The 23638-nt window shown below is 42.3% G+C and overlaps 1 protein-coding gene across 1 annotated transcript; it reads right to left on the bottom strand.

Annotated features, from left to right (window-relative positions):
* Positions 1-4336: 4336 nt before the first annotated feature.
* MFSD9 (major facilitator superfamily domain containing 9) lies at positions 4337-23629 on the bottom strand. The gene is made up of 6 exons (XM_025354964.1): positions 23403-23629; positions 19023-19110; positions 17752-17795; positions 13592-13721; positions 10442-10651; positions 4337-5873 (listed from the first exon to the last, which is right to left on the bottom strand). Exons 1-6 carry the CDS (start codon positions 23565-23567, stop codon positions 5086-5088), a joined length of 1425 nt encoding a protein of 474 aa, XP_025210749.1. The 5' UTR covers positions 23568-23629; the 3' UTR covers positions 4337-5085.
* Between the last annotated feature and the right edge of the window lie 9 nt (positions 23630-23638).

The raw sequence follows: 23638 nt of genomic DNA, 5'->3' as shown, positions 1-23638 counted from the left end.
CCCCAGAGTCAGCGGCGGAACACCTTTATTAGGTTTGCCTTGGATATTTTATGTGGTTTTAATTTCATTAAGCAAACTTGGGACAGGTGTAGGTAGGTAAGCTCCCACACCAAAAACTAGTTCTCAGTCTGGACAAGAGGCTGCGTCTCAACTACTCAAAATGGCATGGGGATTCTTTGGTAAGCCTGAAGGAAGACTGTCTTCTATCCATGTTATAAGTTGCAATCATTAATAGGTATTTTAAGCATTTTCTTCCTCTACAGTGGACGCTTTGAAAAAAGAACTGTATCAAGATGTAGAACTGATCAAAATACAATGCTTTGTTCAAACAAGATCATTACAGTTCATTCTTATGCTGTGTGAGTTATCAGCAATAATTAACACTCCTTCCTTAATGTTTATAATTAATTATCTTCTCCCTGGAAGGAAAAATACAAGCTGTGTGAAGTCACTTTTAAAAATAAGAATCAGTGGCCAGGAACCGTTGCTCATGCCTGTAACCCTAGCACTCTGGGAGGCAGGCAGAGGTGGGTAGATCGCCTGAGGTCAGGAGTTTGAGACCAGCCTGGCCAACATAGTGAAACCGTCTCCACTAAAAATACAAAAATTACCCGGGCGTGGTGGCAGGTGCCTGTAGTCCCAGCAACTCGGGAGGCTGAGGCAGGAGAATTGCTTGAACCCAGCAGCAGGGGTTGCAGTGAGCCAAGATCGTGCCATTGCACTCCCGCCTAAGCGACAGAGTGAGACTCCATCTCATAAATAAATAAGAATCAGTAACGTTCCTTATATTGAATCAGGAAAACAGAAGTTTTGCTTTTATTGTTTTAGTAGACAGCTATCTATAAAATGGTGTTCAGATACCTGCTTGGGAAAAATAAGAGACCTAAGTATTTGTGCATCTACTTAACTAGAAATAAATCCTATTGTGAGACATTACCTTAAAACTACAGTTAACCCTTCAACAACAGATTTGAACTATACAGGTCCACTTAAATGGGGATTTTCTTCCACCTCTGCCACCTCTAACACAGCAAGATCAACCCCTTCTTCTCCTCCTCCCCTTCAGCCTACTCAAAATGAAGGTGACAAGGATGAAGACCCTTATGATTCCACTTCCACTTAATAATATTCTTTCTCTTTTTCTTAAAACTTTTTCTCTAGCTTACTTTATTGTAAAAATATAGTATATAATACATGTAACATAAGAATACATGTCAACTGACTATTAATGTTGTTGGTAGGGCTTCACGTCAACAGTAAGCTATTAGTAGTAAATTTTTAGAGAGTCAAAAGTTACACTCGAATTTTCTACTGTTTTGGGGGCTTGGCACTCCTAACCCCTGCGTTGTCCAAGGATTAACTGTCCTCTATTTACTGGCCCTCAGTATAAATGTGAGATTACGTATATATTTGGTATCTGCATAATGGTTTTAAAAGCCAAAGCCTTGTTTTTACTGTTATGATGTGTTCTAGCATACTGGAGATTACATTTTTCAAAGCACTTCTGGATCCTGAATTGAAATACGTCGCAAGATACATCAGTCACTTCTAAAAATACAACTTATAAGAAGAAATGATAGTACCTCATTACAATTATAAAGGAGTTTTTTTTTTTTTTTTTTTTGAAGAGAATTATCATGTGACTGGCAAATTCAAGAACAAATAATTAGGGCTGAAAAAAAAAGTTATTTTAATTCACCAACCCGTCCCAAGAAAAGCTGTGTCACACATCATCCTGGCTAAAGCTGTGGTAACTCTGTCTTAGAGACTTCATGAAGGCTATTATGAAGTTAGGTTTGGGGTGCAAAGAGGCATGGAGATTCAGTCTCATGGCTTTTATTCCAAAAAAAATGGTTTTCTGAATACAGTTGCCCAAATGCCTACAATTTTCTGACTTGGCTGATTCTCACTCCTGATAGATTTCTAAATATCTTACAGAAGTGTCTTCAGGAAAAGATGCCAAGCAACGAAATTCCTCAAAGCTGCACACGCAGCACCTGGGAATCACTCAAAGCCTCTCCTGCAGTTTCCCTGAGGGCCACAACCTCTGCCTGCTGTCCCTGTCCTCACAACCAGCTCTCCCTCAGGGACCCCCTAAAGTTACTGCCCCAGAGTCCAGACTGCTGCTTGGGCCTCCAGGGAATCCACCTTGCTGTGGCTGGAGAGCTCTTTCTAAAACGTGTGTCTTCAGAGCACTCTACCGCAGGAATTCTTCCATCGTTCCCCTTCATCCGTCCAATCAATCTCAACCCCTGAGCATGGCAGCCGAATTCATTCTGAACTCAGTGATTTCCAACTCCAGATGTTCACAGAAACACCTGGGGTGCTTCAGAGTCTGGTTCCCATGGTCTAAGGCATGCAGCCAGGATACAGAACTAGTGATTCCAGCTCATTCTGTTGGCCCCAGGTGCAACTCTTGCAAAATTCACTCCCCAAGGGGCCATCCAGCCTGAGTTTGGAGCCTTGCAGGTGACTCCTGTGACCAGGCACACCCTGTACCTTTTCAGAATTTTATTCATCCCTCTAGACATGAGGGCAGAGGCACACTTTCCACTCTATGGAACCCAAATCCCAGAGACCTGTTCCCAAGCAGTTATGGCTCGCAGAATGTTGGAAAGGGTGCCACTTCCTTCACAGACATTTCAGGAAAGTTCAATACTTCTAAAACAAGATCCCATAGAATAGTAAGTTGAACCCTATGAAGATATTTGTGACTTACAAAAATAGCGACTTCATGTGGCTCAACCTGACACTTTGGAAAGGGCTACAGAAGTGATTGAAGAGAATTTAAAAAACGAAACACCACAAATGTTAATTGAGCAGATTTAATTTCCCTGAGATAAATATTCCATAAGTGATACAAATGCTACCCATTAGACCAGGGGTTTTCAAAGTTTACTGCGCAAAAAATCAGCTAGGTATCTTATTAAAATGGTCCCCAACACGTCTGAGCTGGAGCTTCAGTGTTCATAGGTCTCACAAGCTCCCAAGTGATGCTGATGCTCCTGGTCTCCGGGTCTACACTTTAAAGTAAAAGGAGTCATGAGAAAAGGTGTACCTAAAAAACAGCACCTAACAAAATACTAAAGTCACTAGTGGAGAATAACAAACATGTCTCTCTATTCTATATTCTAAGATCAGTCTTTGGTTTTCAATATTTCCATGTGTCTGATTATAAAGACTCATTACGTTTATGGGCTTTTTAAACTTCAGAAATAAAGTGCTACGATTTTTAAAATACAAACACGGCTATAAGGGCTTTTAAGAAACTTGCCTATTTCTAAGAGTGAGGGACAATCTTTGAGATCCAAACTCTTCTGAAATTCTATTTCATTGCATAAACCCTTGATCATTCATTGCCTTTTGAGTCTAATCTCCATGACATTTAGTTTGCTCCTTAAGGGCAAGGCTATTTTATATATTAATAATAGTTTGGTCGCCTCAAAAGCACCTAACATTTACATAAAAGTTCACAATTGTAAAACCTAATCAGAAGTCCCATTTTTCCTTGAAGTAAGATAGGTAAAAGGATAATCTTCAAACTAAAACATACTTGCAATTATTTATCATAAATATTTGATTTTACTCCATGACTTCTAAAATACAGAAATGTTTACTGCTTTACAAAAACAATAAATATTAAAGACATGACAAATTACTATAGTGTACTAAAATACTTACATTATGCATGTGTCAAGTTGAAAACAGGCAGAACATCCTAGTGGACTAATTGAGAAAAGTAATGTGAACTTCAACTGTCTGAGAGGAAGCACTTAAGTAACTCTGATTAATACTTGATGTAATCCCAGTGGTCTTCCTGCCTGGCGCATGTCTCCCTGCAAGGCTGTGTTCACCTTCTGTCTGGCCCTCTGCCTCTCGTGGCCCCCTGGGTGCTGTATGTGAAACTCCAGTTTAGACAAGAAATGGCGCATCCAAATATTTCCCTGTTGATCAACAGAGTGCTTGTGTTTGCAAGCATAAAACTGAAAATAAAATAAAGGAAATGATTCTTAACACAAGACATGGTAGCATCAAGTTCTTCTGGTCTGGCATGCCACCTGACCCTTATTCTGCATAAACTGTTCATTTTAAAAGCATTCCTGTGCTTTGGCTTCACCACTGGGTTCTGTCAGCACCACAAGGATGCAACCCGACTGGAATGCAGGCTTCCAGGAGCAGGCTGGCATGCCCAGCATCCAGGTGGTTTAGTCCAACTTCAGAGCAAGCTGGCAGAGGCCGGGAGCACAGGGAACAGGCCCAGGGGCCCGCTGCTCCATCATGCAGTACAACTGCTGAGAGCTGGGAAAGGGGTAACACACTGTGATTACGAACACAATTTTAAGAGTTCCAATTTAGTTAGCTGTGTAAAAACAGCCAAGCCTATGTACTTTAATCAAAATCAGTGCAGTCTCAGTGTGGTCCTTTTTACCCCCATGAGAAATTGACAGCGGTGCTTACGAAACACCACGGATTTCTTGGCCCCACCCAGGCCCACTGAATCATCTCTAGGGGGGAGGTCAGTATCTGATTTTTAAGCAGCTTTGAAAAGCGAAAGCCTGGTTCTAATAAACCAGCTTCTTCAATCTGCAGGATTTTGATAGAAAACTCCCTCCTAGTGTATGGAATTTAACTGGAAACTCCAGTTCCAGTTGATCAGAATTTGACTGACATGTCACCCTGTTTTTTAGTAGGGAAATGCTTGTGGTTTCTTCCCTTCCTCCATGTATCATGTTCTCTTATTCCACCACCACTTCCCTACCCTGTAGCTGGTAGTTTTTTTACCCTTGAAAAGTGTAACCTCATTAGCCCAGGTGGGAAGAAGAGACTTTCAGGTAAACGTTGAATATATGTTCGCCTTGGAAAAGCTTCGGTCCAGTCTTAACCTTCCCATGAGTTGCCGTGACTTCTGATCATCCTGCAGGCCTAGCTGCGTGGCCAAGGGCTGACCTGGAAGCCCAAGAGCTCACACCCACCCAGAAATATTTCCCTTCCACCCCAACCCTTCCCAAAGCAACCTTCTCCTCATGGCCGCTGGCCCTCATTCAACCACCTCAGATTTTGTTGCTTTACGTTATCCAAATCCATCTACTCACTTTTTAATTTACCATTCCTATCACCACTAAAGTGTGGTCTGTTTAGAGACATTATGAAAATGGCCACTAAGGCTAACGCAGCGCCCAGACTTGGGGGGCCGCAAGGGCTGACCTCCTGGGCGACCCCTGAGAGGAGAGGGGCAATGATGCGGCCCACCGCAGTCACAGACTGCCCCACGCCAATGAGGGTGCCGCTGGCCTGGGCCCCGCCCACGGTCAGCTGGAGGTCCGTGATGCACGTCCTGCCGACGGCAGTGGAGAAGGACAGGAGAGTGGAGGAGAGGACAACTGCACCCATGGTGGGGGCCAAGGAGTAGAGCAGCAGCAGTGCGCAGGTGAGCATGCTGGAATGCAGCAGCAGTACCTGCGAGTTGTGCTTGTACAGCCGCAGGATCGGCCCCAGGGCGAGGCCGGCCACGGCCCCCAGCATGCTGCTGTAACTGATGAGGTAGCCTGTCACCTTGGGCCGCACCCCAAAGCGCTCCTCCAGGGCCAGGACAAAGTTACTGTAGTACAGCATGACTGCCACGGCCATCAGCAGGCGCACCAGAAATATGTCCCACATTTCGGAAAAGAGCAGGTTCTTCATGTTCCGCAAGGCCAACCCCACTTCGACCCAGGGCCGGGCAGCCTTCTTGCTGGCCCTGGCTCCGCGGTTGGTGGCTGCCTCCTGCACTGCGTCATGGCTCCTTCCCAACAGCACGTGGGTCTTTCGCAATGGCAAGCCCTTGTTTGTACTGCCCGGTTTTGCTTCCCTCCACGGAAAGAACCAAACGAGACCTGTTAAAACGGCACGAGACCCGTTAAAGCACTGAATGCACTGAACCCATACACCACCTCCTTGGGGAAGGGACAATTATTTGTGTTAGATTACTAACCTATATTTTGATACTAAATTTACTAGTCTGTATTTTTGTATCTAGTCTTTCACCATTCCTATGGCTTTATTCTGACGTCAGGATTCTGGCAAAAGACTCTTCGCCTTTAAAAAAGAACATCACGATACCTACAAAATACTCACTGCTTTCTCCCAGCTCAAAAGCCTCCCTATGATAGTTTTCTACATTTCATCATTTCATATCTAAATTGTTATCAATTTAAATTCTTCCCTTATTAACTTTCTAATTATCTGCCTATTCATTGTTTGTCTGTCCGCCTAACATCCATCCATCTATCCAACCATCCAGACATCCAATATTCTTGGAGTGCTTCTTAAGTGCTAAACACAGAAATGTATTAACAAAGACAAGGCCTCTGAAAACACTGTACTCAAGACACTAAAACTTAAAAAGGGGTTCAGATAAGAAAAGAGGCAACCAGATTGCGATATAAGGGCCATGCTGGGGCAAGTGTAGGCTGCTACATATGTGACGGCCTGCCTTGGCTTGACCGACGGACAGGGACAGCTTGGCCAACTCTCCCTGGGAAGCACCTGCTTGGATCTGCTCCAAGTCAGGGTTACCTAGTGCTTGTGCAGGTCACACCTGCAAAACCTCAGAGGGCACCATTCTCACAGACCACAACATATACAACCTTACGCAGCGGCTCTAACCACCACTCGGATGATCCCACCTCTGTCCTTATAGGACTAGCACATTCTTGCCTGTTGATCTCTTGCCAATCCATGCCCAAAAGTATTCTTAAAACTGAATTCAAACTTGCCACTCTAGGACATCCTTCCAAACTCTACCCTACTGTTTTTTCAGTTCTTTAGCACTTAAAAGTTCCACTCAGACCAGTGGCTATTCAGAGCCGCTTCATGTTGTTTCCAGCAACTTCATTTGTGTGTCATTTCTCCAAATATCGTGAAAGTGCTTCAGCCACAGACAAATTTACGACGGAAATCCAAACACATGAGAACGTGGATGTGGACTTTTGATAATTCAATCTTAAAAGGGCCCTTGAACATTACACAGAATATTGATAAAAATGTGAAAGAATTATTGCTGATGGACTAAAAAAGTAGAATTAAAATAATAAAAAGGATGATGATGACGGCAACTAACTTCTGTTGAGTGCTTACTATAAGCAATCCACCCACCTACCCATCCATCTGTCCAATCTTCCAATATTCATGGAGTTCTTAAGTGTGAAACGCTAAGAAAATATTAACAAGACAAGGTCTATGAAATCCTACCTCAGGCACTGGGGTAAGCTGCTTGTATTCAGAACCTCTTACAGTTCTCATAACAAGGCTATGTGTTTTGTTATCCCATTTTATAGATGAAAAAGTGGGAGACAATTTGCCCAAGGGTCACATTAAAAGCTGGCAAAGCAGGGATTTGAACCTGAGTCTGTCGGACTCCAGAGTTTTGAGTTCTTAACCATAAGAACAGAAATCACGATGAAAAGGCTTTCTCAGGCAAAGTGGCAGACCAGAGGAGGATATAAGAAACTAACGGGTGCAGCACACCAACATGGCACATGTATACATATGTAACAAACCTGCACATTGTGCACATGTACCCTAGAACTTATACAACAAAAAATAATTAAAAAAAAAGAAAGCGAACGGAGTAAAAGCGTTGAGGAAAACAGCTATAGTCACTGGGGGGTAAAGGATGGCAAGACTGGGATGAGAAAGCAGCACAATATTATGTTCATTGCACTGAATGGTCAAAGCCCTAAGTGGGACACTGTGTGCTGTCTAGCCAGGTCCTCCTCCCTCTCCTCCTCTGCTATTCTATTGGCCCCAGCCTGCCTATCCTCAAGTTTCTTACTTTGGCCCCAGCCTGCCTATCCTCAAGTTTCTTATTTGGGAAAAACAAGTTCCTCTTCCTTAAAGCCACTGTGGTTGGGAACACTTGCAGCGGAACCTTTTCCTAACTGCTTAGAGCCATTTACAGGCTTAAGATAGGGCAACGTATTAAATGGCACTGTTGTTGAAGGATCCAAAATAGAAATCCATAACCAATTTTTTTGTTATATGCGGACTTTCAATTTTGAGTGATACCACATTCATGTACCTTCCTTTATATGTGAAGATACCTGGTCACATCAATGAAGCACGTGTTTGAGACTGTTTTATCTAGGTTTATGTGAATCCATTAGGCCTCCCCTCCTGATTCAAGTTACAGGTTAAGTAAATTCCTGGCAAAAAATCATAATGTATTTCTGTGAGGATGGAGAATAAGCTCATGAACTTTGCTTCCTGAGTCTGACATCCTAACCCAACATGGAAGGCATCATGCAAAACAGAACCCTGAATATGAAGATTCAAAAAGCTGCAGTAAAGTACGATATCATTAAATGTAAGGAAAACTGCCTAGCATGAATTCTCGTTTATGAAGTCATTTATCCAAGGGCCAGCCATGCACCACTCTCTAAGCGAAGAAGATGAAAGACATTTTAAGCAACTAGCCCTGCATCCAATATGCATCCATATATGTATGTATTTATGTGAGACAAGATCTCACTCTGTCACCCAGGCTGGAATGCTGTGGTGTGATCACGGCTCACTGTAGTTTTGACCTCCTGGACTCAAACAATCCTCCTGCCTCAGTCTCTCAAGGATTTGGGACTACAGGTATGTGCCACCATGCCTAGCTAATTAAAAAAAATTTTTTGTAGACTCTATCTTTCCCAGGCTGGTCTTGAACTCCTGGGCTCAAGCAATCCTCCCACTTCAGCCTCCCAGAGTGCTAGGATTACAGGCATGAGCCACTGAACCCGGCCCAAAGTGTATTCTGCACAGGGGTGATAACAGTGAGTAAATAGGACAAAATCTCTTCCTTCATGGGGTCTGCCTACTGATTTGGGGGGACAAACAGAATGTAAGCAGTAAAACAAATTAATAACATAATTTCAGGAATGCTGTGAAGAAAATTAAGCTATTTTAGGCAGAATGGTCAGAGAAGGCCTAAGGGAGCAGATATTTCCGTCTTGAATGATGAAAAGAGAGAGTCAATAACAGATGTGGGATGAATGTGGCAGGTAGAGGACTGGCCTGGTACAAGGCCCTCCTATGGGAATGAGCCTGGCATGCATATGGTTGATCAGAAAGCCAGCGTGGCCAGAATATATGGAGGGAGGCAGAGACAGGGGCAGGGTCTGCCCATCACCTACCACTGTGCCAGCTGTGAGGCATGTGCACCATTGTGATGGAAGCCACTGGGGGTCTGTAGCAGGAGACGGCATAGTCTTTCTTTCTTATTTCCATAATTACATTTAAATTTACATTAAATACATTAAAAATAAAAGATTTCCCTTTTAAATTGCAATTAAAACATGTATCATGCAGAAGAATAAAATTAATCCCTTCCTCACACATGACAAAAATCAACTTAAATGGATTAAAGATAAAAATCAACTCAAAATGGATTAAAGACAAACATAAGACCTGAAACTGTAAAACAGAAGGTAGAAGCTTCTTGAATTGGCCTTGACAATAATTTCTTAGCTATAACAACAAAACCAATCCAAAAATAGACAAATGGAACTACCTGAAACTAAAACACTTCTGCACAGCAATGGAAACAAATCAGTAAAGTGAAAAGACAACCTGGAAACAATCCGTAAAGCCAAAAGTAACCTGCACCGTGGACATAATTTGCAAATCATTCAACTGATAATGAGTTAATATCCAAACTATGCAAGGTACTTCTTCAACTCAACAGGAAAGAAAAAAAAAAAACTCAGTTTAAAAATGGGCAAAAAATCTGAATAGACATTTCTCCAAGATGTGGCCAATGGGAAAACAAAAGGTGTTCAATGTCGCTGATCATCAGGGAAATTCAAATCTAAACCACAATGAAAAATCACCTCGCACATGTTAGGAGGGCAAATACAGACACATTTTTAAAAGATAAGTGTTAATGAGGATGCGGAGAAAAGAGAACTCTTGGGCTGGGTGCGGTGGCTCATGCCTGTAATCCCAGCACTTTGGGAGGCTGAGGCGGCAGATCACATGAGGTCGGGAGTTTGAGACCAACCTGACCAACATGGAGAAACCCGGTCTCTACTAAAAATACAAAATTAACCAGGTATGGTGGCGCATGCCTGTAATCCCAGCTACTCAGGAGGCTGAGGCAGGAGAATCGCTTGAACCTGGGAGGGGGAGGTTGCGGTGAGCTGAGATCACGCCATTGCACTCCAGCCTGGGCAACAAGAGCAAAACTCCATCTCAAAAAAGAAAAAAAAGAAAGAAAAGAGAACACTGGCACACTTGGGAATGTAAACTGGTACCGGCCACTACGGAAAACACTAGGAGGGTTCCTCAAAATGACTTTCGCTTTTAGACGGTGAGTCTGTTCATTCTGATAAAAACTAATTGCAAAGAAATAAGAGAAAAGTAGGTAGATTGGTCAGTATGAATACACAAAACAATCTTCTCATGACTGTCAACTTACCGGCATTGAGAATGAAGACCAAAAAGCAGATGAAGGCTGTGAGATAAAACCCATCCTCCAATTCAGTGAGATAACCACCGACCACGGGGCCCAGGATGAAGCCCACACCGGAGGCTGTGTTGAAGTGTCCGATTACAAGCGGCCGTTCCTTCTCTGGAACCACATCAGAAAGTAGAGCCCTCGAAATGGACAGTGTGTGTTTAAAAATACCTGCAAGGGGATGGGAAACAGTCTCTGTAACTTTGTCCAGACCACAAGTATCTCACTTATGATCCTGTGCTTAACCTTTATCCCGATGGAGTTCTGATCTCCGGTTTCTTTGGAAGGCAGCTATGCTCACCACTTTACAACCAAGGCATCTGATCTTTCCTTTGAACCTCTGAGGTCCGCTGGTTCCATCCCACCATAATTGGACTCCTGGCCTAGCACTCTGATCCTAGTCGGTCACCTTATCTCTGGCAACCAAGTCCCTTAGCCCTCAGCTTGCCCACCTCCTGTCATGACCTCCCAGGTGTCTCCCAGTTACCCAACTGCATTTCACGGTGGCTTCCATAAAGCGAGTTTTCCTTCTTTACACATTAACTCATTGAGCCAATATTTACTGCATGCCTACTGTATGGCCAGCCCTAATCTTGACCCTGAGGATAAACCAAGGAACAGAGAAACAGAGCTGGGGAGAGGACAAGGAGTGAGGAGAAATCTGATAGCACCATCACTGAACCAATACCAATGGATTTTCTACCAGTAAGAGGCCTGTGAATTTGTTGAACAAATTGAATGCTGTGATACAACCTCTAATAAGAAATAAAAGTGACTGACAACTATACTCCTCATATCTCTGCAGATGGGATTTGACTCCTATGTCCCCAGACCCCCATGTGCAGAACAACCATACTTGCAAACATGCTGACAGACTCTGGTAACCAGCGGCCCACTATTTTGATCAACACATAGTAGAAACTGAATAAATGCGGCTGGCGGATCTGCGTGAATCACTCAAGTGTGATGTGACACAGCGTTTCTCCGTGATCTCCCGTGGGCAGTCCCACTCTGCACATCACTGTGCTGCCGCCTAGTGCTTCAACACACTTGTCCTACTAATCTATTCCCAGCTCTGCCTCAAAAGTAGTGTGGTTGTGTGCCTGATAGCCAGACTCTTTGGAAAGCAAATATGTAAATCTCTTTTGGAATTAGGTAGATGGACTCTCCCTAGACCTGTTTTCGTAAACATCAGAGAGGACTGGGCCAGAACGTGATTTCGATAGGTCTTGCAGGAATTCTATGATTCTTTTTGAAATTGTATTGATGTCAGGTTCACTTTACATACATGCGGTAAGAGTCTCCCACAAGCAACCCAGCCTCAGCTTCTCTTGTCTTTCAGAGGTTGGGGTGGTGGACAGAGTGGAATGGAAAATGAGGCGTCCAACTCAGGCACTTAAAACTCAGGCACTGACTCGAAGTCAGTGGCTCATTTTTAGGACACCAGGATCTGAATCCACAACTGACTTTGTGAAGCAGAACCCTGTGAAGCCCCCTGTTCACAGAGGGCTTGCTCCTGTTCACAGACCACTAAACACTGTGGAGGTTACACGGGCAAGGAGGAGTTTTTATGTATAGCTCTCATTGGTGAAGATTATAGTGACAGTTCGTATAAGAGAACTCTCACTACTTAAGCCCAGGCTCATTTCCTATTAAACAAAACATTTTAATCCTCCCCATAAATCTCAATGCATTTTGCAACAACTCTAGGTTCTTCTTCATCTTCCCCATCTGCTTCTTTAGAATTATCAACAGTATACACCACACCACGTAATGGTGGAGTGTGTTACACTGCAGAAAGGCACGCTGCCCACCAAGAACAATAAACTCAACACCAGATGCACGTACAATGGCTATCACTTGGATTTTGTGTGTGGTACTGGGGTTTGTAAAGACAACTGACCACATTCAAGCAAAGACCTTCATAAAGCATTTATCTAGTCAACAAAAAGGCATGGTTAAGAACTTTGGAGGCTGAACTCTGCAGACTTTCAGAGTAAATGAAAAAAGTATATATTCCACAGAAATGGTGTGGAAATCCCAGGTGAGCCAGCTGATCATCACATCTATGTTAAAATGAGTTATCTGATGCTCTATTTATTTGGGGAGTCAATTAAAAGTGAGCAGTTTAACAAAACTCGGGATGGTGCCCAGTGCCCCGACTTGTCGAGCAGGGTAGCAAAGCCTGCCAGTGCTCTGATAGGTACAGTGAGAGAGACATTGAAACTCCTCTAATTGCTAAGAATGGCAAAGAGAGAACAAAGAGCTTCTACGGGAATAATCTGCCCACCAAGCACTACTCGGCATTCACAGGAGGTGTTTCAAAAAATGGACAAAATAAAAGCTAGTTCAAAATGTTAAAAACAGCCCAGACCAGTCTAGAAGTAGCAAACTCACCCATGAGCTGCTGTATCATAATCCCAGTGTCCCCCCTAACTGACAGTCAGACAGAAGAAGGCCACAGGAAAGCTAAAGAGGTGAATCCCAATTTGATGTGAGGAAGCCCAGTTACAAAACTACAGGCTCACCAAGGGAGAGAACGGGACCCTCAGTGCTGGCCAAAGACACTTCATAAATTCTTACTGACTTGATGTAAAGCAAGATCAACAGGAAGGAGACAAGTCCCAGTACAGCAGTGTGATCATCCACGCTGACAGGCTCTGAGGGGCAAGGGGCTCCGTCAAGTACAACTCCAGGTTTGGTCAAGATAGCGGAGTGCCTGGTCCGTGCTAAATGTTCAATGGCCAGCAGCTGCTGGTGTCACTTATAGCCACAATTGCCATTGTAATGAGCACTTTATGTAAGTGCTAATCAAAGAGGCAATGTCCAGCAGGAACAGGCTTTAGAGAGAGAGACACACACACACACACACACACACACACACACACACATATACACACGGCCAGCGTTTCTGCCTCTTAGAAGTCCCACATTTGGGAAGCCTCAAAGACTTGCCAGGCACGGCTCCCTTCTGAACACTCTTTATGCAAGGAAGGATGTTGAGCATGACCACAGAGGCGGCCCAGGAGGAAGCCTGCCATTTCACATATTGAGGTTCTGGAGGAAGCTATGTTTGGGGGAAAAAAAAAAAAAAAAAAAAAAGTCACTCACCTATCGGGACTCTAGCCAGGACAAACAGGAACATGTTGGTGGCTGCTCCGAGGAGGAGATAGCCCAGGGCACTGAGTAGAATGCAAGTCAGCAAGGAAGACCGTTTTCCCACCACATCGCTCCAGCAGCCCTGAGGAAAGCAAGAAAAAGCCCTTTGACCCCATCCGCAGTAACAACTACTACCATGCAAATGACCAAAACAAAGTGACCAGGGGAAACCATTAGAAGATGCAGTGTCAGATCCTCAAATGCTCAGTTCCATGATGCCATTTGTCAGCATAAGTTATTTTCTCTGATCTTCACACACAGTGAATGGAAAAACACAATGTATTTTTCTTTGTCCAAAAACAAACAAACAAAAAAGTCTGATGATCTGGTAGCTAAGAAAGGCAGGAGAGATGATAAAGTATAATTTATAAAGCCTCATTCTCTTCACTCTCATTACTTTACACAACTATGCTCTTCAGACACCATGTACATTTTTAAAAAATTTAGAAAATACTGAAAAACAAAATGAAGAATATAAAAATACCTCATAATCCCAAATGCACCTATATTTTAACAAAATGGTCATACAATATGCTCTATTTTGTAACGTGCTTTTTCACTTAATATGACTTAAGCATCATTCCATGTTATTAAAACTTTGCCTTTGTTACCATTCTAATTATATTCCTTATTCCACTACATACCAATATTTAACAAACTGTTTTGTTAGATTTTTGCTGTTTAAAAATTTGTCAAAAATATAAATAATGCTACAATAAGCATCTTCATAGCAAACTCTCCACAGATACCCTTAAAAATTCCCTTGGAACAAATCCCTAGAATTAGAGTTGCTCCAATTCTATGCAGGCATTTTTGTTTTAGGCATTTGCCATATACTGACCAATTACTCTCTGGAAAGATTTGTAATCCCATATATACTGTAATTAGAACAGTAACAGTCTCCAATCCCCCTTATTTCAACCAGCACTGTTACTGTCAATGTTTAAAATCTACAGATTGGTTAAGCAGCATCTTTTAAAATTATGTTTGCCTATTTTCTTGATAATTTTTTAAAAGGTTGTGTACTATTTGCATTTTCTCTCGAGAGAAGCACATAAGGCAGCATTTCTGCTCCTTAGAATTCCCACATTTGGGAAGCCTCAGAAACTTGCCCGGCAGAGCTCCCTTCTGAACACTCTATGCAAGTAAGGATGCTGAGCAAGGCCACAGTGGTGGCCCAGGAGGACGCCTGCCATTTCACATACTGACGTTCTGAGTGAAGCTGTGTTTGAAAAAAAAAGTCACTGCCTTAAAACAACAATTACCAAACAGTATACTATCAATGGAGCACGGTGTAAAAGGGTTAAGAACAGGGTCCCTCCAGCTGTATGAAACCCTGGATGACCCCCAGTTCCAGTACAATGGGCTGGTCTCCATTAGTCCCGGCTGGGAGGCGACTGAGGCTGGCTCCTGCGTCCCTCCTTCCTCAGCGATGTTCCACAACCATTCCTCACCCTCTCCACTAACCGTGGACGGAATCTCAGCAGGCCACTCCTCCATGCTAACTGCCAAGTGTACCTATTCATGGCCTCTCCCCATTTTTATTGATATGTTCATCTTTTTCTTAACGACCCGAAAGATCCCTTCACATAAGGATGTAAACTTCTTCTATAAAGTATTTTTAAGGTAAATCTTCCAAAATACTGTCATCCTCCTACAGGTGTCTTCAATCCTAATCCCCAATTTTCATTTCAACGAATTTTAGAAATTCCCCACACTCCTTTGATCTGGGAAAGGGGTCACCAGCCTCCTTGTATTCACAGGGCAGTGGGATAATCTGGGAGTTACACCCTGGACCCCGAGCCTGGCTGCCTGGGCTCAACGCTGAACTCATCATTCCTTCCACCATGACCTCGGACACAGGAGCTAACCTCTCTATGCCTCAGTCTCTCTACCTGTAAAACAAGAATAATAATATCTGCCTCAGAGATTACCTTCTCCACTCAATACTTTCTATACACTTAATATAAAATGAGTCACTAAAGAACCACAACCACCCTCTGAGGCTGGTTATTATAAGGATTAGAGGAAATAAAGTTCTCAAAACAGGGCCTGACACACAGGTACTTAATAAATGGATCATTTTTTATTAAAATACATTTATTTAAAAACATTAGACAAATCTGACAGAACATACTTTTTCTTTACAGAGATTTGTTCTCAAAATTAAAATGTTTTTAGTAAAATTTATAATTAAAATACGTGCTTACAAAAGTATGGGTTAAAAAGGAAATTTTAACTGGGCATTTCTGTATCTTAAGGCTTTCTAAGAAAGGTATTCATTGAATTTCAGCTAAAAGACATATGAAATGTTCCGTGTAAGTACAAACATAAAACAACAAAGGAAAATCTGAAAAAAAGGGCAGAGTCATAGTTAGCAATAAAAATTCACATTCATAAAGTGCTAACTATTGCCAGGTGCTCTGATAAGAGTACAAAAAAAATTGAGCAAGTAAGCCTGGTCTGTATCTCAGAAAGACCAGAGTTCAGAAGGAGAAACCATTTAAAGAATTAACATACGCTATGGCCTAATAGCTCTAACAGACACACACATCAGCTTTTTTGGGAGCGAGTTTACAAATAAAGAGAAAAGGTGTTTACTAAGATGTAACTCAAACTTTTCTCTCACAAGAAAGAACATGAAATAGGACATTCTGCTTGACAAGCAAGCATACTGCTCTCTTGTACAACCTGATAACTCGTTACCTATTTACCATTTTATTACCATTAAGGCAATGACAGATGACTCCTAGAAAAAAAATAATATGGGCTTAGAGTCCACATACTGAGATTAGGTGGCTTAGTCAAATTAACTTATGTGGGTCTTAATTGGTCTTAATTTCCTCCTATATAAAAGGAATATACCTAACTACTTTGCTGGGTTACTATAAAGTGTAAATGAGGCTGAAACTATTATTGTTACGGAAATCTAATATAAGAAAGACTTCAATAAAAGATAAATCAGGAAGTAGTTGTTTACTTATTTAAGAATTTATTATGGAATCTGACTGAATTTCTTTTAAAAATGTATTTTACAAGGCAGCAACTCTTGTAAGTACACTTTGTGTTCTTTAAATATGAGACCCCCAGGTCAGCTATTGAGACCAAAGTCACTACTGAACTATTGTGAGACTAAACAGGCTATTCTACTGAACCTCCTGAACCACTGGACACTGAGGTCTCCAGACTAGAGGGATCACAGTAGACTGCACAGGGAGAGGGAAGGGGACGATCAGGTAAGGCCTCTGAAATTCAAACAACTGAGTGGTCAGAAGTAGGGCAGTGACAAGGTCACCACTGAATCTATGTTTCTTTTTTTTTTAAATTTCTTAGAAACAGGGTCTTGCTATGTTGCTCAGGCTAGACTTGAATTCCTGGGCTCAAGCGATCCTCTGACCTTAGCCTCCCGAGTAGCGGGGACTGCAGGTGCCAGCCACCATGCCTGGCCACCTCTGGATCTTTCTACTCCATGCTGCAGATATACAATCAGCCAATCCAAATGTCCCCTTCTGTCTATACACTTAAGTCTTATACAAAAGCTTTTATTTAGTTCAAAATACACAACTTTAAATAGAATAGCAGAAATATAAATGGATTTGATTACTGTCAATGAAGTGAAATAAATAATAAAATTGATAATAACTATAACTTTTTTTTTGAGATGGAGTCTTGCCCTGTCGGCCAGACTGAAATGCAGCGGTGCGATCTCCTGGGTTTAGGTCATTCTCCTGCCTTGGCCTCCTAAGTAGCTGGGACTACAGGTGCCCGTCACCACGCCCGGCTAATTTTTTTGTATTTTTTTTAGTAGAGACGGGGTTTCACCGTGTTAGCCAGGATGGTCTCAGTCTCCTGACCTTGTGATCCACCCACCTCGGCTTCCCAAAGTGCTGGGATCACAGGAGTGAGCCACCGCACCTAGCCTAAAATTGTTAACAACTTTTATGTTCTTTTTGCCCGTAAAATGTAAGGAATTATAGGAAGAACATATTACAATTTAAAGGTGTTCTCATCCCAAATCTATCACTTTTTGCTAAACTTCAAGTCCCCAATTTTACTACATCTGTGATGGATGAGACACGTGATTATGTTTCACCCAATGGAAGATAACTTACCACGAACGTGCTAGAAAAGAGTTGCAAAACGCCATAGGAGGAGCCTGTAAAAACATATCAGTAACAATAAAATCAGCTAGACCTATCACAAAAATGGATTAATGTGATAACAATTACACAGAAACCAACAGAAGAACATTACGATAAGAGACCTTTTTGTGTTAAATTATCTCACGTCTTTTTTTTTCTACATGGAAAAATGGAAGTAATACAATTTCTAATAAAAGGTTTTCAAAAAATTGAGGGTAAACAGAAGAGAGAACAAAGGCAAAAGGTGACCTCATGGACGCTGTATGATTGTCCTTCCATCATATGAGATTGTGTAGCTTCAACTTATGAAACAGCATAGAGAGTACTCGGGGGAATAGAAACGTAAATTCTGGAAAAATCCTACTAAGCCTTAAAATCTTAACATTGTCTCTTATGTTTCTAATGTTTAATGGTTTTATAAAATGATTTAATTTTATAAAGAACTTACATTTTTTTTTACAGAGTTCTTTTACCCCCATTATCATGCAACATGCCCCATCTGCTTTTCCCAAAAAACTTCACACTGCTGGGTGGTCCAGTGTAATTACAAATACATTTGTCAAGGGAAATACAAATCATGGCTTGGACCATGATTTAACAAATATTATGTACAAGACCATCTACAAACACTTGCTCGTGTGGCTTGTGAATGATCAAGAGCTGTTAGTCTCAATAGTTTCTCATTAGTTAGCATAGTCCGAAGCCCTGCTATCTCTTGACTTTTTGGTAGATCAATGACTTCTGCATAGAATTTTTATGCTGCACAGGCAGAGAAACCCTACAGTCTCTATGATGTGTTGGTGATGGTGTGAGAAGCTTGCAACTAATTGGCTAATGTTCACCCAAACCCTTTCCCACAGGATATAATTTCTGCAGATTATGTTTTCCTGGTCTCTCACATTAGTTTAAGGGTTCCTGTAGGCAGGAGTCCACATATACCTACTCTTTTGCATACACAGCCAGTTCCTTGCAGAGGCTCCATAAGTACCTGTTGCCACTAGTGGCATGGGACTTGGTTATAGTGCTCAAACCTCAAAATCTCTCTGAACATAGGTCGTCTAGAAAAAATGGAATTGCATTTGCTATAGGGTACTATTTTAAAATATTCTGGAAATTTGTTTTATCTCATTTCCCACTTACCTTTGGATAAAATTTGGCTACATGACTGAACTGTTTTCAGGTACTTGGTTCAGAGGATTTAAAATTCAGTGCTCTAAAAGTGAGCAGTATCGACCACTCACCTACTATTCCGGCAACGGTTGGACTTGCTCCAAGGGACTTGACATGAAGGCTCAATACAGGCACAACCATGCTGACACCAAACAAATCCTAAAACAAAATAAATGCTGATGAACTCAAATTAGTATTTTTCAAACTAGGAAACCTAAAATTTTAAACTAATTTAAAAATTAAAACCAGTATCTAAAATTTTAAAGAAATCATAATTGGATACCATAGCATGCCATACAAATCCGCTGCCACTTGCAAATGCCTGGATTAGTCTGACCTGGGATCCATTTTAACTTTACAATCGAGGAGGATATGCTACAGAAGTTCCTCAAACAAAACAGATAAAAAAAAAAAACAAAAAACCCCATATTTTCTGTGGATAAGTCATAAGAAAAAATGCAGTCATAATTTGTATTTATTGGTGAACTAGTACTTCCTTAAAAATATGTTTCGTTCTGGAGTTGGTGAAAGTGGCCAATGTCCTAGGACCTGTGGTTTATAAGCTTATAAAAGAATACCTGAGAAGAAAGGCTCAGTAAAGCAGGAAGGAAAAAGTTGGTGCACTGGGGAAAGGCCAACGTTTTGCAGCTAAGTCACAGAAAGTGAATGGGCTTTGGGGTCAGGCAGACAGTTCCCAATTCCAGCTCCATCACTTACTAAACATCTGTCTTTGGAAAGTTACTTAAAGTTATCAAGCTTCCGTGTTGTCATCTGCAAAGGGTAGAACAGTAATACCTGCCTGGTAGAAGTATGATGAGCATTAAGTGGCATAATGCTTGAGAAAGGCCTGATAAAACAATGTAAGCTCAAACACGTCTTCTGCCTTCTTCAGTTCTGGTGATAAGTACAGGTCCTTTTTGCTAGGTATTCTGAGTTAATAGACAGACTATTAACTTTTCCTTTAATTTTGTTCTTATTCTCACTTCACTAGGTTACCTGCTACAGTTGGTTTAGTGCGAGAAAAAACATTGCACACACACAGTTTTCATTATACTTGACCTGAATTCCTTCTTTCGTAAACCTGGTTAGTTGGAAAGAAAGAACTCACATGAAATGTGTATTTTCCTTGAGCTCAGAGTTAATCTTTTGTTCCCCCTTTCCTGTCCTGGTAGCTGTGCATTCATATAACTATAGATACATAAATTTCCACATACTCTTTTCAGTGGGCCTTTTCCACGGTTACATCTTTAGATGACCCTGTTATCTAATATCAAGTGACTGTAATTAGCTCTTAAAATTACATTACCAGAGTGATGGTTTATTATTTCAATATTGTGATTACTTAAAATTTCCTTTGGGTCTGAGCCAGTTTCTTTTGGGCTTTGCTGTCAGTTGCATCTCATCAGCCCACTGATGTTTATACATTTAAAAGACTCAAAATGTAGCAGCCAGAATCTTCTGGATCTTTCAGAAAAGGAAACTCGATTGTCCAATAACATTTTTTTCCAAAAAAAAAAAAAAAAAGTCCCAGTACAACATATCATTTAATAAAATGGTTATCCTAAATAAGAGATGGAGAGAAATACTTAGTTCAAGAGGCTGAGATCTATGAAAGGTAAGTATGAAAATACAGATACAAAAGCAATAACTGATAGTTGGTATTACTTTAGCATGTGGTAAGTCTGAAAAATACTATATTCTTCCAAGGAGACCTCCCACTGAATCTTTCCTCTCAGGAAGTTCTGTTCTAAAATTGTCTTCTCCTTTACTATAAAGGACCACTCCTTTCTGCTTCTGAATCCATAGCTTCTTCAAAATCACTGCATTTGGCAGCTGGTCATGTGCATGTCACCACTTCATAAAAAGATCATGTCAGAAGGGGCCGCTTAAACTTTCACTGAACATCAACATTTTTCAGTAAAAATTGATGAATATGTACACTCAAAAGTTTCAGGACTCTTTTCAGGGTAGGAACCCCAGTAATTATTGATGACTGGACTATCTCAACAAAAACGAATTATCACCTGAATGAAGCTGATGGGATGGAAAACAAATCTCACCAAGTATCTGGAGGAAAAAAAGTGGTTGAAATAATAGATCTCATCACCATCTAAGCATCCTAAACAAAATGGGCCTCAAGGGTCATCTTGGTCTTCCCTCCTAAACAAATTAAAGCCTGGAAGGACACACACTGCTAAAACAGAACAATTTGGCAAATGACTTCTCTAATCTTGTTCCCTTCCTTTCCCATTCGGAACCCATTTGTCCAAGAATCTTAGAGGTCTCTACATCCCTAAATACGTCAAAAAAACCACTAAATTATGTATAATATTCCTTAGATGTCACCTAACAATTACCTGTTAGGTAGCTTTACGTGACTTTCATATAAAGCTTCATATATTTTAATTGTTTACAATATTTTCCATTAAAAAAATCCCTACTCTCTCAACTTTTGGGAAACCATAAACTTTTCCTGTAAGATATGAGACACCTAACGCTTCCCTTGAATATATTATTAAAGTTATTAAAACTCTGTATCAGGCTTGCTAGATTAGACTTGCCAAGTGCACAGCATAAACATTTGAGAAACTGTGAATATTCAAATCTGTATTGGAAAGTAGACCTTAACAGATGATCTGTGAATTGCTTTTTTTATTCTAATACTAAAACCATTTTGAATTCTAAGTCACGTTCATTTCCAAATTCTCTGAACCCTAGTCTGGACTTTCCAGGTAAGGGCTCGAATGTTTTCATCTGGCTGAACCAGTCCAAGTCCCTTCTGAGATAGGACAGCAGTAGCTTGGGACCCATATCTAAAAAGGCAGGATGTCAGCCAACTCCTCTCCAAGAACCACCCATACTTACCGGTTGTGAATTCTAGGTGCCTAGACTGAAAAGTGGAATTAAGCATCCCCATACCGAGAATGAACTAATAGATTCAAGGATAGTGGACAGAAGGAGTGCCAGTCTCTGAAGTTAAAGGCAAGGAGCTGGAGGGTGGGTCCTGCAATGGCCCTAGAGGCAGAGAAATCCTCTCTAAAAAGCCACCCTCCCTGAAGGCCTTGTGCTTCTGGGCTTGCAGCAATTTGGTGAACATGCTTTCATGATGGTCTTAACTATTAACATGAACTATTATCAACATACAGTTGTTACCAACGGTTGAACACGTTGCATGGAGGTGGGGGGCATGGAGACTGCATGAGACTGGGAGAAGTGGTGGTCTTGACCTGCATCTGGGCAGAAAACGACTCCTCCTCGCCAGGGCCCAGTGCCAGATACTATCTGCACGGCCTCAAAGGTAGCCTTCTCCCATTGACACTTATCTCAGCTCCCTTGTCCTCAAGATACTGGATTAGCTCACACCCAGGGTTACTGAATTAGGCCTAGCCTTGGAAAGGGAGGAGTGCAGAGGTGGATCTAGGGTTCTTGCAGATAATGGCCCAGAAACTACCAACATCAGCTTACTTGTAAGACTAAATTCTTTGGTGGCAGAACTGTGGATTACAACAGTGGAGCTCCACAGCACCTACCACATGGCAGGTGTTCAGAAATGCCATGAATCAGCTTACTGAACTTTCCATTCTACGTAGGAAATTAGCACTCAGGGAGCAAACCAGGACACGCGCGTGCACACACGCACGCACACACACATGCACACACACACTCTCACCATGATGAAACCAAACCTACATTGTGCAATGCACACCTACTGTCCACAGGTAGATGGATACAATTCACTCTGATTTGCGTGTTTAAACATTCAAGTCAACCAAGAGCTCTAGTGAAAATGCACCCAATTCTGTACAAGTGGGGTCATCAACAGCGGCTTCCCCAGCCTGTTCTGGTAAAAAAGCAAACCACACGCACACACGTCACGATGAAACCAAACCTATGCTGTGCAATGCGCAGTTTGTCGAAAGGCAGATCGGTAAAATTCACTCTGATCTGCGTTTTTTAATATTCAAGTCAACCAAGAACCCTAGTGAAAATGTGCCTAAATCTGTCCAAGCGGGGTCATCAACAGCGGCCTCCCCTGCCTGTTGTGGTAAAAAGGTTTGCGTGTCCCTACCTCACCAGCAGCCGCGCAGCAGCTGGGCTTTTCCAAGCTTGCCCAAGCCCCTGTTCTCCGCCCTGTAAAAGCTGCACCTGCCACAGCATTTAACACCTGGTCACACCTGAGGCTGGTACCAGGGCTTCTTTAAAGGCAGGGAAGGGAAGAGGCTCCGCGAACGGGGAGCAAGCGAACGCGAGAGCGGCAATAAAGCAGTGTGGCCAGATGCAGACTGAAGTGGGTGATGCGGCAAGAGTGGAGCTTGATAGGTAGTGAGGCACTCGCCAGGCGAACTGCGGGTTCCCACTCCCTGGGAGCTCCCCGGGAGCTCCAAGAACCGCCTGGGTCCCGAGGCCCGAACACAGTCAGCACTTGGTCCCAGCCCCACGCTCGCACTCACCAAGAAGCCTACCAAGTAGAGACAGAGCAGGAAGCGGCGGGTTCGGACCGCACCGGAGTCGGCAGCCCCCGCCTCGGTTCCTGTCTTCCGCTCCTGTTGCGGCTCTGCGATCTCCGAGACCAGCCTGGGGGCCGAGCTCATGTCCCAGTGACCCCCAAGCTCCATACCGGCGCCTGCCGGGGGTCGGAAGCAGCAGCAGACGCCGACCGGCCCCGGGAGCCCAGCCCCGCCCCCAG

Source organism: Theropithecus gelada, chromosome 13, assembly GCF_003255815.1.
Source record: "Theropithecus gelada isolate Dixy chromosome 13, Tgel_1.0, whole genome shotgun sequence".
In the NCBI taxonomy this organism is placed as follows: Eukaryota; Metazoa; Chordata; class Mammalia; order Primates; family Cercopithecidae; genus Theropithecus; species Theropithecus gelada.
This window is presented reverse-complemented; position numbering and strand designations above follow the sequence as displayed.

What these genes read in the sequence shown, in the direction of transcription:
- MFSD9 (XM_025354964.1), bottom strand. Translation starts at nt 23,567, where the DNA reads ATGGAGCTTGGGGGTCACTGGGACATGAGCTCGGCCCCCAGGCTGGTC. An exon ending in TCTTTTCTAGCACGTTCGTG is followed by an intron (nt 13,722 to 17,751) that starts GTAAGTTATCTT and finishes TGCTTTCCTCAG; the next exon opens with GGCTGCTGGAGCGATGTGGT. An exon ending in CCTGGCTAGAGTCCCGATAG is followed by an intron (nt 10,652 to 13,591) that starts GTGAGTGACTTT and finishes ATCCCCTTGCAG; the next exon opens with GTATTTTTAAACACACACTG.